The 16,428-nt window shown below is 44.1% G+C and overlaps 1 protein-coding gene across 1 annotated transcript in view; it reads right to left on the reverse strand.

Moving 5' to 3' along the window:
- LOC146780139 (vomeronasal type-2 receptor 1-like) overlaps positions 1–4,111 on the reverse strand; it is a 154,606-nt gene extending 150,495 nt beyond the window's left edge. The window contains exons 1-2 of the mRNA XM_085637124.1: positions 4,101–4,111; positions 477–768 (exon numbers count right to left, since the gene is read on the reverse strand). Coding sequence (XP_085493250.1) covers positions 477–768; positions 4,101–4,111 — 303 coding nt within the window. The remainder of the gene's footprint in view (positions 1–476; positions 769–4,100) is intronic.
- Between the last annotated feature and the right edge of the window lie 12,317 nt (positions 4,112–16,428).

The following is a 16,428-nucleotide window of genomic DNA, read 5'->3' on the forward strand; positions in this document are numbered from 1 at the left end:
ACTCTGAACCAACCACTCCACTTCACATTACAGCAGCATAGCAGTGCTTTAAACTCTTTTTCTGTATCCTCAATTTTTCGCTTTCAAATCACCCTGGCAGACACAATCACTCAATGGTATTGAGATTTACTCTAGCTCTGCAAACATTATCTGGTCCCTAAAGAGGCAGTTTATCTGTCAAGAAGATCCAACACAGTCTGACCTCATTAAATTGACCACTCCAGCACTGCCACCACTGTGAATGACAACTTCTCGATTCTGTATTATCATATTATGGTACTCTCACATATCATTCACTATCCTAGCAGATTTATGTATGTAAATATCTATCACTGCTAATCATGTGTACTGATTCTATAAAAATGGATTATTTATAGACGTATATTATTCTGAAACATACAAACAAGAATTAATGAAAGTAAATCATTGGCATTGCCTTAGAATGGTTGATAGTCAAGTATCCAGCATTACCTTACCTGTGGTTGTCTCTGCAACCCCAAAACTCTAGCCATGGGTATACTGGCAAGTGAGGCGGCATCTCCAATGATTGCTGCAAGTGGTGAGGTCTTTTGACAGCGGTACTGTGGGATAATCTCTTCTCTGCCTGTGAGCATCCATAAGGCACCCTTCAGCGTCCTTTGCACCACCCCGCAAGAGTCGTACATCCAGAATCCAAGTGTGGCATCAGGGAGGAGAGAAGAATCCTGATTGATTTCTTCTATAGCAAATATCATAGCCAGAAGTCTCTGGTATAAATTGGATCGAAACCTAGAAGAGACAGGAACACAGACCAATATTCATAGTCATTTCAAAGATCATGCAAGACCCTCTGGTACATAAGTGATCTTTTATTTATTCTAGTTAGTATTTAGATTTTATATTGCAAGGACTGGGGCCACAAGGATGGGTGTCAGTGCACTTAAGGTGCTTTTTTTAATGCCATGGCAGATTAATAGGTAGATATTAGCAGTGCATAGACATAAACAGATAAGTATGTGATACATCAAGAGAGTGCAAAGACAGTGCAGTTTAAAATGGGTGTTTTATCCCTGGTCTTCATGTGAGTCAACTGAGGGAAAGTAGTAAGGGCCAGATGTACGACCCGTTTTTGCATGCGCAAACGGGTTTGCGAACCCATTTGCACGTGCAAAAACATGTACAACTCCTATTTAGTGAGTCGCAATTTATTTGTGACTCGCTAAATAGGTTTTGTGACTCACTATTTGGAAGAGGCACTCCCTTCCAAATAGTGAGTCTCAAAACCATGTACTAAATTTTTGCGACCGCAATTGCAGTCGCAAAACACATTTGCCACCGACTTCAAGTAGGTGGTAATGTATTCGCAAATGGAACACCTTCCCCTTTGCAAATGCATGCATAAATCTTTTTTAAGGGCAGGCAGTGGTCCCAGGGACCACTGCCTGCCCTTAAAAAATGAAAGAAAAACGTTTCATTTTTAAAAAAAATTAATCCCATTTTTCTTTAAGGAAAGCGGGCTGCATTTAAAAAAAACTGCTTCATTTCAAAGCAGTCCCAGAAATGGTGGTCTGCTGAGCCCAGAAGGCCACCATCCCTGGGAGGGATTAATGAGCCTCACAATTTACGACCCCATTGGGAATCGCAAATAATGTTAAACACACTGTTGTACATTTTATTTTGCGACTCGCAATTTGCGAATCGCTATTAGTCACAAATTGCAAGGCGCAAAATAAAATTTTCGCACATCTGGCCCTTAATTACTTGTGTATGAAGAGTTGAGATGCAGTATGGTAGAAAATAGAGACACTGGGAATTAAGGAAAGTTGAGTGATGGGGATGTAGGTGTAGGGGGAGAGCAGTGATATTAGACATGCTAAGTAACATTTGCAAATTCTGATAGGGAAGTTACAGGCTAGATGGGCAAGTAATGATCAATACAAAAGTGTTACATGGAATTAGAGGATTTTTATATCAAAACTAGATACATGAATCTACCTTAATCAATCCGGGTTTAGGCCCATAGAGCCACAAGGCATAAACATCCTGCTCGTAAGGTTGGTTAGCTAAAACAGAGATGGTGAGAGACACCGATAGTGATATCGTCACTGGATGCCAGAAAGGCATTTGAATCTGTTGAATGTCCGTACCTAAAGCTACTATTGGAAAAGATGAGATTCAGTCCAAAATATATACAATGGATACATTGTTGTATGCAAGATCACTGGTTAAGAGTGCAAATTCTGAGACCATCCTTTTATTTCGAGGGAGGAGGCAGGGTGCCCATGGTCCCAAATGATGTTTGCCCTGGCTGTGGAACCACTCACCTCCTGGTGAAGAAGAGATTCCCTAATTAGAGGCTTGCATTTGTACACTGGACTCAGTGTTGTTCTTAAGGGTGGGCGTAGTTCGCGAAGTAGCACTTCGCGAAGCTACGCAAAGTGAAGTTCGCACTACGCGAGCTACGCGTAGCACTTCGCGAACTGCGTAGTAACATGTTCGCACTGTGCAAGATGTTGTTTTCAATGATTGCACAGTGCGGACAAGCAACCGGCACTGTGCAATCATTGAAAATGGCATCTTGCACAGTGCGAGCTGTAGTTTTCTGCTGCTCGAGTAGATTTTTACTCGAGCGGCAGCTTTATCACCGCGAACTGGTAGTTTCTCATCGCGAGCGGTCGCGAGCATACGCGACCCCTCGCAATGAGAAACCTGACCTCCTCGCGTTGGGAATCTCGCCGGGAGGTTTATTTTCCATGCTCGCGATCGCGAACAAGGAAAAAGTCTCGCCAGGATGTCATTTTGCTTGCTCGCGGTCGCCAACTTGAAGTTGAGGACCGCGAGCAAGCAAAAAATGACCGCAGCACTACGCAACACTACACTACGCGTGTTCGCACTGTGCTACGTGCAGTTCGCGTAGTGCGAAGTAGCGCGAACTTCGCAAACTACGCGAGCGTAGCGTAGTGCTTCGCCCAGGCCTAGTTGTTCTATACAGATGGTATATTTTTATATTTATCAAACCATGTCAAACTTTCCCTAAGTACTTAAGATTACTGGAACTTTTGGCAACTAATCAGGCCTCTATTATAATTGCCATAAATAAATCATATATCCTCTATATTATATATTCCTCTAAAATTATAAAGAATATGCACTATGAATAAGCAAGGTAGGGCTAAGATACCTGGAGATAAACATGATTGAAAATAAAGACTGATTCATAGAAAATGACTATGGGGGTGCTCCTAAACAGATTTGACTCTGATGTGTCCAACTGGAGGAAAATCCTGCTTTCAATGATAGGTAGAGCCATACTTTTATAAATTATTTTGTTACCACACTTGATATATGTAGTTAAAAATACTCCTTACATGGTCCCAAATACATACTACCGAAAAATCAGTAGCACCTTGTGCACTCTGCTGTGGGATGAGGCCCAATCAGAACAGCCATGATGATATTACACAGAAGTATTTATGAATAATACAGAATAGTGCTGCCAGATTTCCGGAAAAAATAGTTTTTGTTTATAACTTTGCATACAGCATCCCAATTGAACCCTCCATAATGGCAAATATGAGTACAATGGGCCTGCGAAGCCACTCAAAGGTCTGATATGATGGGAAGGTGTTGAACTTGGCCTCTCTGCTGGGGCACCCTCAAGCCTTTTGCTTTCACCCCTCCTATTTTTCCTGAGTACATTTTTGTTAGCCTTAGGACTCTATGCACTTTACTAGTGCTACCCACTGCTAAAGTGCTTGTGCTCACTTTCTAAAACATGGTTAAGTTGGCTTATGTAAAATGGTCGACACAAAATATGCATTACACAGGTGTAGAGGCAGTAAGATCACAAACGGTCGAACGCCTTAATATTTGGACCCTCGGCTGCGCCCGACCTTGAGGGTTATGGTGCTGCACTCCCGGGTCATAGGGGCGAGTCATAGTGGCTGGGTGGCTCACTACATCCCTTCCCCACTTTATTCTCTTATATCTATGTTCAACATATAAAGCCATTCAGTCTTTGGCTAGGCTTGGTTTGGGCGCAGATCAAAGTGTTGGCTCTGGGGAATATGAATCGGTCTTTCTTGGCTCACACTGATCCCCGGCCTGGTGGCCGTGCTTACCTGGCGGACATGACCTAGTGACTTCTGAGCCCCTGATTGTTAGTAAATGAAATCTTCTCTTGCCATTGTATCCAGCTCCTTCTGGCTCTCTTCGTCATCTTCTCGCTTCTCCACTGGGTTGTTGAACTTTTTGAACCATGATATGTTCTTGCTCAGTCTCTTCACCTTTCTGAGCTGTCACCATTGTGCCTGATTTGCTTGTTACCTCTCATGCCCCAGGCTCAGATGTTGAGTGAAACGTCCATCCTGGTCGGCGCCCCCTAGGAGTGCGTAGTTACCAGATTCTAACTGGCAATGGCATGCTCCCCTCTGTCGGCTTGCATTTGTGCTGGTTTATAACCTCCTTGCTTGTGAGCCAGGGCCATATTAAGGAGGTGACCATCAGATGTCATCAGTGATATCATCAGTGATGTCACTGACCATGTCATCAGTGATTATAATATTTGAGGTTATAAGCAGTGCATGGCAGGGGTGTAAGTTATAGTTAGCTCAGGTAACTATTACTGCTAAATTTCACTGGTATGAGTGAAATATGAGCCTAACTATAACATCCCTGTAACCTTTGTTTTTTCAGTGATTTTCTAAGGTTTTTTTTAAATTCTATTTGCTGACTATAACGTCCGTGTAACCTTTTTGTTTTTAATGAATTTCTAAGGTATTTTAAAATCAACTTTCTACGTAGAACATCCCTGCAACCTTTGTTTTTTGTAAGTGAATTTCTATGGTATTTAGGTCTCGCCTATGCAGCGTGTATGCGCTGCTTAGGAGAGACCTTTAGTCAACAGCACAGCTTTGCGGGCAAAAACGTGCACGCGTTCCATTGCTTTCAATGGCAACGCGTGCACGTGTGGAGATTCACTTGCAGGAGCGAGCGGCTGGTGCCATATGTTATCAATTATCGCGGCATCAGCCGTTTGCTCCCGCAAGTGAATTGCGCAGGCCCCCTCCTCTCACCCCTCCCCCTGCTGCCACGCGAGGCGCGCTTGTGCTTGTTTTTTAAAGCCACTGGGAGATTACATGATTTGCCCATGATCACAAGATGTTAAGCGGACAGCGAGACTCGAACCCGGTTCCCTCAGTGCCAAAGTCAGCAGCTCTGGCTGTTACTCCACCTTAGCTTGACCTCATTTTAGCACTCTCATGTCGCTTCTCTCCGTTCTTGCTTCTCTTTCTCTCTCTTCAACTCTCTTTAATTCTCTCTCGCTTTATCTTTCTCGCTTTCTCTCTCAGATACACTTCATTCCACAATCTCTCTACCCCTTACTGCCCCCGTCTGTCTGCATCTCTGCCTCCGGGCTCGCTCTGCCCATCCAATCTGCGCGTGAGCTTTGTGAGACGAACCTATGTACCAGACGGCGGCGATCAGTTTCTCAGTTGGGCCATGACGGGAGAATATTGCAACTAAGTAGGCATCATACACCCCCCCCCCACACACACAAATCTGGCCCACAAGTCGACCCTGTGTGTGGTCCCTGTACCAGAGAACCAGAGACCATACTGCAGAGAGCGACGAGCTGGGGGCAGAAACAGACACTTAGACAGTTTCAACCGCGGCATCGAAACTCTGAAGTGCACAGATATTGACATCCTCATCCAATGACGTGTCAAAAAATATGTCTGCGTGAGGTGTGACTGACTGTGGACCGAGTTGTATCACAGCACAATCAGAAACAGTGTGATTGGGTGCGTGTTGATAAGCGTGAGAGGGTGTGTGTATTTGTGAGTGTGTCTGTGTGTAGTGATAAGTGCGAGGGTGTTATTGTAAGCATGTGTGTGTGTATGTCTGTCTCTTTATAAGTTTGAGAGGGTGTGTGTTTGGGAGTGTGTGGTTGTGAGCAAGTGTTTGTGTCTGTGTTTATGCCCCCTCGCCCCAAGGGTCACACATGGCCCTTGCAAGTTATCATCTAAACACAGCCTAGCCTAAGGAGGTATCTACAGGTGATTTTTCTAGATGTTACACTTTTCTGGTTAAAAAACAACAAAAAATCATTTGCACGTAGGAAAATCAGTTCCACGTACGAAAACCATTTGCATGTAAACAAAAGAAAACAGTTACGCTTTGTTCTGTTAAAGCCATGTCTAAATGTGCATGTGGTCTATCAAATGGCTTTTGTGTAGCAAAAGCAATTCCTGCAATTGTGCAAAATACACATTCTCTCAAAATGCACGCTACATTGTGTTTCTTTTTTGGAAGCGCAATGTTATTTTTTACCACTGTCAATGAATCTTTTCTCATAAAAAAAAATCATATTTAGAATTAATTTTACTTCCCTAATAATGGAGAACAAATACAATTATCCTGGGGTGTGTGTGTGGGGGTCCCAGATGGCATTCTTACAAAACCCGCAGCCACAAGGGAGCAGCGGAAGACACTGAATAAGGATGCGATGTAAACGTGCACAATGGCTATCTGCGCATGAGGCGCGAGCCACACTGCATATGTGTCAATGCGCGTGTGGCACGAGGCAGCCGGGCACATCTATGCTCTCTGCAGATCGAGTAATCAACCTGCAGATAGATGTAAACAGTTTGAAATAGTGGTCAAAGAGTCCTGCCTAAGGCATAAGGAGGACAACATTATACACTTTACTGGGACTGCACACATACAGACAGCGCACACACACACAAACACACACAAACATGGCTATGGATGTAAATAACTGGACATTCATTCATACATAAAGTTGTATATGTTTACAAACATGGCTTTAAGTGGGCCTGGTCCTGCCGGTGCCCAGCGCTGGCTGTTCTGAAAAGCCGGTGCTGAGACGGGACCCTACCGGGCTCTGCATTTTTGCCCTCAGAATGAGCCTCATCATTTCAGAACTGAAGCATTTTCAATATTATATCCAACGAAGCCATAGTTGATGCTTAATTATCTTATGCAACTTACAATCATTGGGTCTGATTTTAATTGTTGTATTATATAGCTGGATGCGATGACAGAAGCAGCAAATTACCAGTCGGGCAGCACACTTTGCTAAACACATATTTGTAGCTTACTTTTTAAGCCATGCCCTAATTACACCGGCCACGCCCCTTTTAGAACCCCCACACCCCCCCTAGTTTTTTTTATCCCACTTACAACACACCAGCGACAATCAATGGCCCCAATAAATATGTTACTCATAAGAGGTGTAATCAGAAACATAGATTCAAATGACGTAATCCGACAGTGCCATCACTGTGTGTGCGTGTGTCTAAATATCTCTTAGTTACATTGCATTTCATTACATTCTAAATACATACATTTTTACATAAAACAAATGCTAACTGATATATTTGCATGTAACTAGTGTACCTTACAGCACACAAGGGCATACATACATCAGTCTACCGTATGCGTGTGTTCGAGCCTCTTCACGGATTGCTCTTAAAACGTGAGATATATTAGAGACAGGTGTCTATATTTACAGCACTTCCGCCTTCCGGCACAACTCACGTTTGTCTCTTCGGCGCTGCCTGTTGCACCATGCCACACACCCACTAACTAATACAGTTCTTTAAATGGAAATACAGAACTGCTGGTACTCACTCTTTAAAGTAATTGCTTGTTACTGAGAAGTGCCGGTACTCCCTCAGTTCAAATTAAAGACGTGCAGGTACCAGCCCATTTGAAGTGCTGGTCACTTAATGCGCTCTTTTAGTGACAGAGCTCAGAGACGCTCGCCCTGTCAGGACTTGTGCGTCAGTGTTTACATAGCGATCCTAGCTACACAATAATTGTGGGACAGGGGCCACAGATCCAACATTGTGTGCATCAGGAGGGAATTTCCACGTTTTGGTTACACATTTCACAGATTTACAATTTCCAGACGCAGCGAGGTGGCTTACCCAAGAGTAACACGAAACGACGCCATAGTATAACCTGTGTATGAAGAAGTGCAGAGCGTAATAATATGTTACTTTATTAGGATTGCTGAGGGAGGGGAGGGGCCACTTTTGTGAGTCATGGTCCCTCCTCACACGGAACAATGGTGAAAAAAAATAGTGTATTAGATTCTGTGCATCTGCATATATTATATTTATTGCAGCACAATATCCTTGGTGCAAAAATATCAACAGTTGCATGTCTAAACACTTATAAGGTCCCAAAGGCAAGACCTATTGGCTATGCCAATGCTTGTTTAACTAGTAGTTGTGTTTGCAGAGTGGTGGACAAAGGGGGTGGGCCTTTGACCAGCTCTCAGGAATCCTGCTGTGTCAGACTTACTGGAGGTAAGAGGAGGGCTTGTTGTCCCCCAAGGACCCTCAGTATCCAAGGGGACATCCTCCATCAACCAGCAGTGTGCCAGGAGGCACATTTGCAGGGTGATGGAGAAAAGAGCGTGGCCCCCTACCACCAATCGCACTTTGAGGGACTTACTGGATGTAACAGGATGGCTTGTTGTCCCCCAAGGACCCTCAGCATCCAAGGGGACTTCAACCCCCAAGAGTAGTGCACCGAGAGGCACCTTTGCAGACTGGTGGAGAAAGGGACCGTGGCCTCAGACCACCTCTCAGCAATCCGACTCTGTGGGACTTACTGAAGGTAACAGGAGGTGTTGATGCCCCCCAAGGACCTTGAGCAGCAATGGGGACTATGTCCCCCAACTAGCAGAATGCCAGGAGGCGCGATTGCAGAGTGATGCAGAAAGGGGCGGGGTCTCCAGCGTCCTGCCGGTAGCTTTTTCCATTTTTTTTATTATAGAGAAAGGGGGGCCATGTAGCCCCCTTCCCTGGACCAATTTTGGCCCCAGGTACCCCATCCCCCAGTGCCCTGCATTTTAGAAAAAACAATTTTAATAAAGGAAGGAGGGCTACGTGGCATCCCTTTCCAGGGCTGATTTTGGCCCCGGGGAGCCTATTACCCAGGGCCTGGCCACAATACTGGGTACTCTTGTCCCACCCAGGGCACCCAGTTTCTCATGTCGGGGACCGCAGGGGGAGCCTGAAGGCCCCGGCAGTCCCTGCTCAAATGGTGAGAAAAATAGGAATACATTTCCCTACTTATTACCACTTTAATAAAGTGGTAATAGGTAGGCATCTATTACTTACCTATATCTGGGGCCCTAACACTGAATATAGCCAAAGTGTAGTAAAAACAATATGTCTGCCTTTTCATTCTCAAAAAACAGCCATTACCCAAATATATACTAGCTTGTGATTGCAATGTACCAAGGTATAATGCAGTGTTATCACGGTATACCATGACCTAAAATATACCTAAGGCCTAGCTGTATTATTGGATTGAGATAACCTTGCATCACTCATGGTGTTGCATGTGCAATGCAAACTTATTTCAGATTTACAAAGAAACTCAAATAGGCAAATCAGAAGAAACGCAAGGCAGCACAATTAATTGTTTTACGTTACTTGTAACACCATAATTAACATTGCTGCTAAATTTCACATACATCCATATGCCGCACCACTCTAGCCCCTTGACTATACACTATTCCACTCTACTCCCTCCACTCTAAACCTCTCCACTGTACAACAATCCACTCTATGCCATTTCCACTTTACTCAATGATACTGTACACAACACCACTGCATGCCACTCCAGTCTATGCCACTCCACTGTGCGCCACTCCACTGGATGCTACTCCACTATACACTATTCCATTCTATGCCATTCTACTGTACGCAATTCCACTCTACTCCATTCCACTGTATGGCACTTCACTCTACAACATTCCACTGTACGCTATTCCACTGTATGCCGCTCTATTGCACACTAATCCTCTTTATGCCACTCCGGTGTATGGCACTCCACTCTATGCCATTTCATTCTACGTCATTCAATTGGACCCTACTCCAATGTACACTACTCCAATGTTTTCTATTACAATTTACTCCCACTGAACTGTATTACACTCCAGTCTTCACCACTCCACTGTATGCTACTCTGCTATACACTACTCCCCTCTACGCCACTCCAGTCTATGCAATTACACTGCACACAACTTCACTCTACACCAGTCCACTCTATGCTATTACACTGAATGCAACTTCACTCTATACCTCTTCAGTGTACGCCACTTCACTGTATGCCACTCCACTATATCCTACACCAGTGTATGCAGTTGTACTCTACGCCATTCTACTGTATGCCACGTTGCTCTATGGTATTCAACTGCATGCCACTCACCGATATGCTTCTCCACTCTATGGCACTCCAGTGTATGCCACTCCACTCTACCCGATTCCATTCTATGCAATTCCATAGGATGCCATTCAACTGCATGCCACTCCACTGTATGCTGTTACACTCTACCCCACACAAGTGTACAACAGTCCAGTCTAACCCCTTCACTGTGCACCACTGTACTTTATGATGCTCCACTCTGTGCCACTCTATTCTACGGCAGTCTATTGGATGCCACTCCACTCTATGCCACTCCACTATATGCTATTTCAATTTTCTCCACTGCGCTCCAGTCTACAACACTCAACTATATGCCACTCTACTCTAGGCTATTCCACTCTATGCTATTCTACTATATGCCACTCCACTGTACTCCACTCTATGTTATTCCACTGTATGCCAATCCATTCTACTATAGTACACTGTACACATCTTCAATCTTTGCCCTGCTACTGTATGGTTTTACACTCTATCCCACTCCACTACACGCCACCCTACTGTATGCTATAACACTCTAGCCCACCCCACAATACACCACTCCAGTCTAAACCACTTCACTGTACACCACTCCACTGTATGATACTGTATGGTACTACATCATACACTAGTACACTCTACGCCACTCCAATATTTGGCACTCTAGTCCACGCTACTCCACTCTACGCTATTCCACTTTATGTCACTCCATTGTACATTTCTCCACTCTGCTCCAGTCAAGTGTACTCTCCTCCACTCTATATGACTACACTCTACAAAACTCTTCTACACTCTATGCCACTCTACTAGACTGTTCGACTCTTTCCCCATTCACTCCACTGCCTAAATGTGCACTCTACTTCACTCTATGGCAGTTTCCAACAATGCATGACACAGCACCCCACTCTACTGTACACCACTCCAATTTATGTTTATGTTTAAGCAATTTATAGAGTGCACAAATACCCATGGGGTCTCGGCGCAAAGGAGTGTCTTGAGGATGAGATCAGTGATGGACATTTATTGGTCAAAAAGCCAGGTCTTCAAGAGTTTCCTGAAGGAGAGCAGATTTTGACATGATTTGATGTGAGTGGGAAGGGTGCTCCATAATTTGGCTGTGGCAACAACAAATCTTCTGTCACCCCAGGAAATCTTCTTTGTCCGGGGGACCTTCAGGAGGGTGGCCGTTAAAGAGCGCAAGGCTCTATTGGGGGTATAGATACAGAATGCTTTGGTTAGAAAGTGGGGTCCATTTTTGGGGATGGCCTTGAAGGCGATGCAGAGAGCTTTGAATTTTATACGGCCGCTGATTGGTAACCAGTGGAGTTTCCGGAACTGTGAAGCAATTGACCGGTATTTGGGGGTGTTTGTTATCAACCTAGCTGCAGCATTCTGCAGCATCTGAAGTTTATTGGTGACCTTTGCCTGTGCATTGAGAAAGGGACCATTGCAATAATCGATTTTTGACAAAACTAATGTGCTTATTAGGGATTTTCTGGCACCAAGGGGTAGGAATGGAAGGAGTTTTTTTTACGATTCTTAGCGTGTGAAAGGCTGATGAAACAATTGAGTTGGCATGGGGCATAAAGGAGAGTTTGTCATCGAACATGACACCTAGATTTCTCACTTTGGTTACCGGGAGTGGTGGTGGGCCCAGGGGGGTTGGCCACCAAGTAGAAGACCAAACCGGGTGGAGCTTTCCGAAGATCAAAACTTCCGTTTTGTCGGAGTTTAACTTTTAGCAATTATTGGCCATCCAGGTGCTAATTGCAAGCATTCCCTCTTGGAAGCTGGTAGCAATTGCTCCTCCATCATTATGGATATTGAGCAACAGTTGTGTGTCGTCGGCGTAAGAGGTAAGTTCCATCCTGTGGGCTCTGATGACCCGGGCTAGGTCCGACACATAAATGTTAAAGAGTGTCGGACTCAAGGATGAACCTTGTGGCACACCACATGGGACAGAAAAAGGTGCTTATTTGAAGTGGCCAAGGGCGACAGCTTGTTTGCGATTGGAGAAAAACGAGGCTAGTAGTTCTTTAGCTTTGTGAGTCACGCCTATGTTTGAGACACGATCGATCAGTGTGGTGTGATCGACCGTGTCAAAGGCTGCTGACAGATCCAGCAGCACCAGAACTGCCGTGCCCCCTTGGTCTAGGATGGTTCTTACTATGTTGGCCGCTTTGATAAGGGCGGTTTCTGTTCCGTGACCTTTCCTAAAGCCAAATTATGTCTCATCTAGGAGACTGTCGTCTTCAATATATTTGGCTAATTGTTGGTTCATTAGTTTCTCAAATATTTTTGCCGGAAATGGTAGACTTGTGATAGGTCTGTCATGTTTGGGGTCTAGGTGGTCCCGGTGTTGTTTCTCCAGCAGTGGTTTGATGATGGCCTTTTTCCAAATATCAGGGTAAGAGCCGGTTGTGAACTTGGCATTACAGATGCCGGTTAAATTGGATGCTAATAGATCTGGGAATAGCTTTAGGGTGGAGGCCGGACAAGGGTCCAGCAGGGAGCCTGATTTGGTAGATAAAATGAGATCTATAATCTGTTTCGTGGAGACTTGGCTGAAATATGTGAGGGAAGGTTGAGTAACGTGTTTGTCTGTAGATGAATCGGCCTGACCTGCCTTGGAGTGGGAAGTGAAGTTATTATAGATGTTGCTGACTTTGTCTTGGAAGGAACGGGCCAAAGTGGAGCATTGGTCTTGAGTGGGGGTTAGAGGAGGGATGGTCTCTGATCCTGATAATTTGGCGACGACCTGAAAAAGTTGTTTGGTAGAGTTTTGGGTCGATTCAATTTGGTTGATGTAGTATTTGCTCTTCTCTATGGTTATGAGGTTCTTGTATTTGGATAGGGCTTCCTTGTAAAGGGTCTTCTCTCTACAGTCGCAATTTCTGCGCCAACGTCTTTCCAGGTTCCTACAGTGTTGCTTTTCCAATCTGAGCAACTCAGAGAACCATGGGGCTGTTGGCATGGTTCTGTGTTTAGAGATATTTTTCCGCGGTACTAAGGTGTTAAAAGCATTGTTAAGCCAATTAGAGTAATTAGCTGAAGCCAATGTGGGGTCTGGAGATGGGTCATAGTTGGTGGAAGAGAGATGTGTTCGAAGGAGCTCCTTGTCCTTGTATAACAGTTTCCTTGACTCTACGCTATCCAACATCAATGTACGCCAGCCCACTCTACTCTAATCCACTGCACCCTACTCCACTCTACATCATTTCACTGTACTCCACTCCACTCTATACTATTCCACTTTATGCCACTCCATTCTTCTGAAATCTGGTGTACAGTATTCCACTGTACGCTAATCAACTGTATTGTACTCCACTTTACAGCAATCCACTCTATGTCACTCAAGTCTACGCCGCTCCATTGTATGGCACTCTCCCCCATTCTGTATAAGACCGCACTATAAACGTCTACCACACTTCATGGCACTCTACGGCATTATACTTCACTCTATCCCCATGCATTCCCTCTCCAACTCTATGCTCCACTCTATGCCCGTACACTCCAATGTACAGCACTCTATTCCACTATATGACACTTTTCTATACAACAATTTATAGGAGGTTGCTACCTACGCTACACCAGTGCACTCCACTCCATACCAAGTTACTCTACAACACACCAACACACTCTATTGCACTTTACTCCACACTATGTTATATCACTCCACTCGACTCTACTGTACAAGACTTTACCTCACGGTACTGTATAACAATCCAGTCTACGCAGCTTCACTGTTTCACACACAACTGTACTCTATGCAACTCTACTCTACAACACTCTACTACACTGTATGCCACTCTCCAATACTTTATTCCTGTCTATACCCCTTCACTCCACTGAAATATTCACAGTTAAAAAGAGCAGTGTTGGTCCTGAATGGTCGCACTCGTGTCAGTACTTCGATATGCAGAGCTTGCACTCAACCTCTTGTGATCCCACTGCTCAAAAACCCGCAAACATAAACAGAAAACAACGCAAAAGAGGGAACTCTCAATATGTTTAAGAAATTTGAAAAAAGTTCAATAATCCAAATGTTCAACACAGCTGGATAGACACATAATTATTTCATCTTTTCAGTTCATCAGGATGTGGGCACCATAATACGGTCCACAAAATAGTTTTATTTATGTTCATCAAACATCGCACTTGAGCCCAGCCAATGTAATTTAGGGTTAGTAAGGTCTCATGTTGTTTTCTGGCAATCATATAAAATCACTCGCAAGTAGGGCCTGCAAAGTATCGCTGATTTGCCAGCTGTGGCACTCAGAGGATTTTCTGTGACATAAATAAAACTATTTGGGACACCGTATATCTAGCTATGATGAACATTTGAATTATTTAACTTTATGCACATTTCTAAAATGTACTGAGCATTTCCTTTTTTGCATTGTTTCCCTTCACTCCACTAAACAACACCATACTATACTGTAGGCCACAGTACAACACTCCACTCCATGCTACTCTATGGTGCTCTGCACCCACACCACTGCACCCCACTGTGACACAATACTCCACTGTACTCCACTGTTTCACTGTGCCACCCCACTCTACACCCCTCAATGCCATTGTACTCTATACACTGTATGCCAATCCACTCTATCACACTCTATAACACTGTGCTGTACTGTATGCCACTCCATTCTACAAAAATCAACTAGGCTGTATGCCAATCTACTCTACTGTTGTGTACATCACTTTTCAATACTGTACAACACCCTAGCACACTTTACTGTACAACACGGTAGTACAATTTATGACACTTTGTTCAACTGTATGCTATATCACTCTACTGAAGGCCACACCTCGATAGTCTACGACACTCCACTCGATGACACTTACTTAACTCTACACTACCCCACCCCACCCCAGTGTACTCCACTATACTCCACTGTATCCCACTCTAGGCCACTGTACTATACTCCACCCTTCACCACTCCACTGTCCAACACTCTAATCCACTATATGCAACTCCACTCTGCAACACTGTACTGCACTCTATGCCACTCTACTCTATTCTGTACTCATCCACTCTACACCGCTGTACTACACTGTATGACAATCAACGACACAGCACACAACTTCTCTCTACAATACACCACTTAACTATATGACACAGCACTCCACTATATGACACAGCACTCCACTCTATTACATTCTCTTCTACTGTACTCTAAAACACTCCACTTGACAATACTCCACCATATGACACTCAACTTCCCCCTATTCCATTGTAGAACACTCTACTCCACTCTGTGATAGTGCACAACACCCTACTCTACTGTTCAACGTGACAAGGAAATATTGAAATTCAATGACAAAATTGAAAAATAGTGTGTCACAAGGTCTACTACTTTAATAATTTGAAGGTGGTGTGTGGTAAATAAATTCTTTACCTGACTGAATTTCATACTGGATCTTTAATCAAAATAGCTCAGAATAATAAGAGGCAGAATCCGTGGTATAAGAGGTTTCTGAATGGGCTTTATTCCAAAATGGCCGACTCGAGTCGCGGCCTTCAGGTTCCGTCACCAAGAAGGTTCAGGAAGTGAAGTACGATATTTTATTGACAAGAAATTGCTTTTATAGAACATACATTACAATGAAACGAATGCAGAAGGCGTAACAATTGATAAGAAAAGTGACATAGTAAATACGTAATCGAAACTAGGCGTAATAAGGAAAAAAAGGAAACATGATTGGTTAGGATTATCATATATAGGTGGATCTATAAGATAATACTTGGCATAGATGCGCGCGCAGCAGCATGACGTGTAATTGACGTGCAACGGGGGGGTGAAGGGGACTTGACATTAACTCTACATGTGGAGACGAAAAGTCTGGGGGGTCAAGTCAACCTAATCCCAAATCATATCTAACATCCTATGTTTAAAGAACTATGTTATCCACAAGGAAGGACTCTCGGACAGAATCTATTCTATACTGACTGTGTGCGTGCACAAACGTCTAAGTGTCTATATGAGATGCGAGAGGCAGAAAACTTTCCATGGCAACTGGGCTATGAATTACTTGCATGAGGACAGGGAGGCAAAGCCCTTTGCTCGCGAGCTAAAGGAAATGTTTACCTAACTCACTAGACAGGAATGCATCGGCTGAAGAGCAAAGTAGATAATTCGAAGGTGAAATACAGCTTCTTGGCAGGCAGGCAAAACTGGCCGAGGCAAGCACCGTTAGCTGCACAAGAAATAGGAC

This window comes from Triturus cristatus, chromosome 12, assembly GCF_964204655.1.
Source record: "Triturus cristatus chromosome 12, aTriCri1.1, whole genome shotgun sequence".
NCBI lineage: Eukaryota > Metazoa > Chordata > Amphibia > Caudata > Salamandridae > Triturus > Triturus cristatus.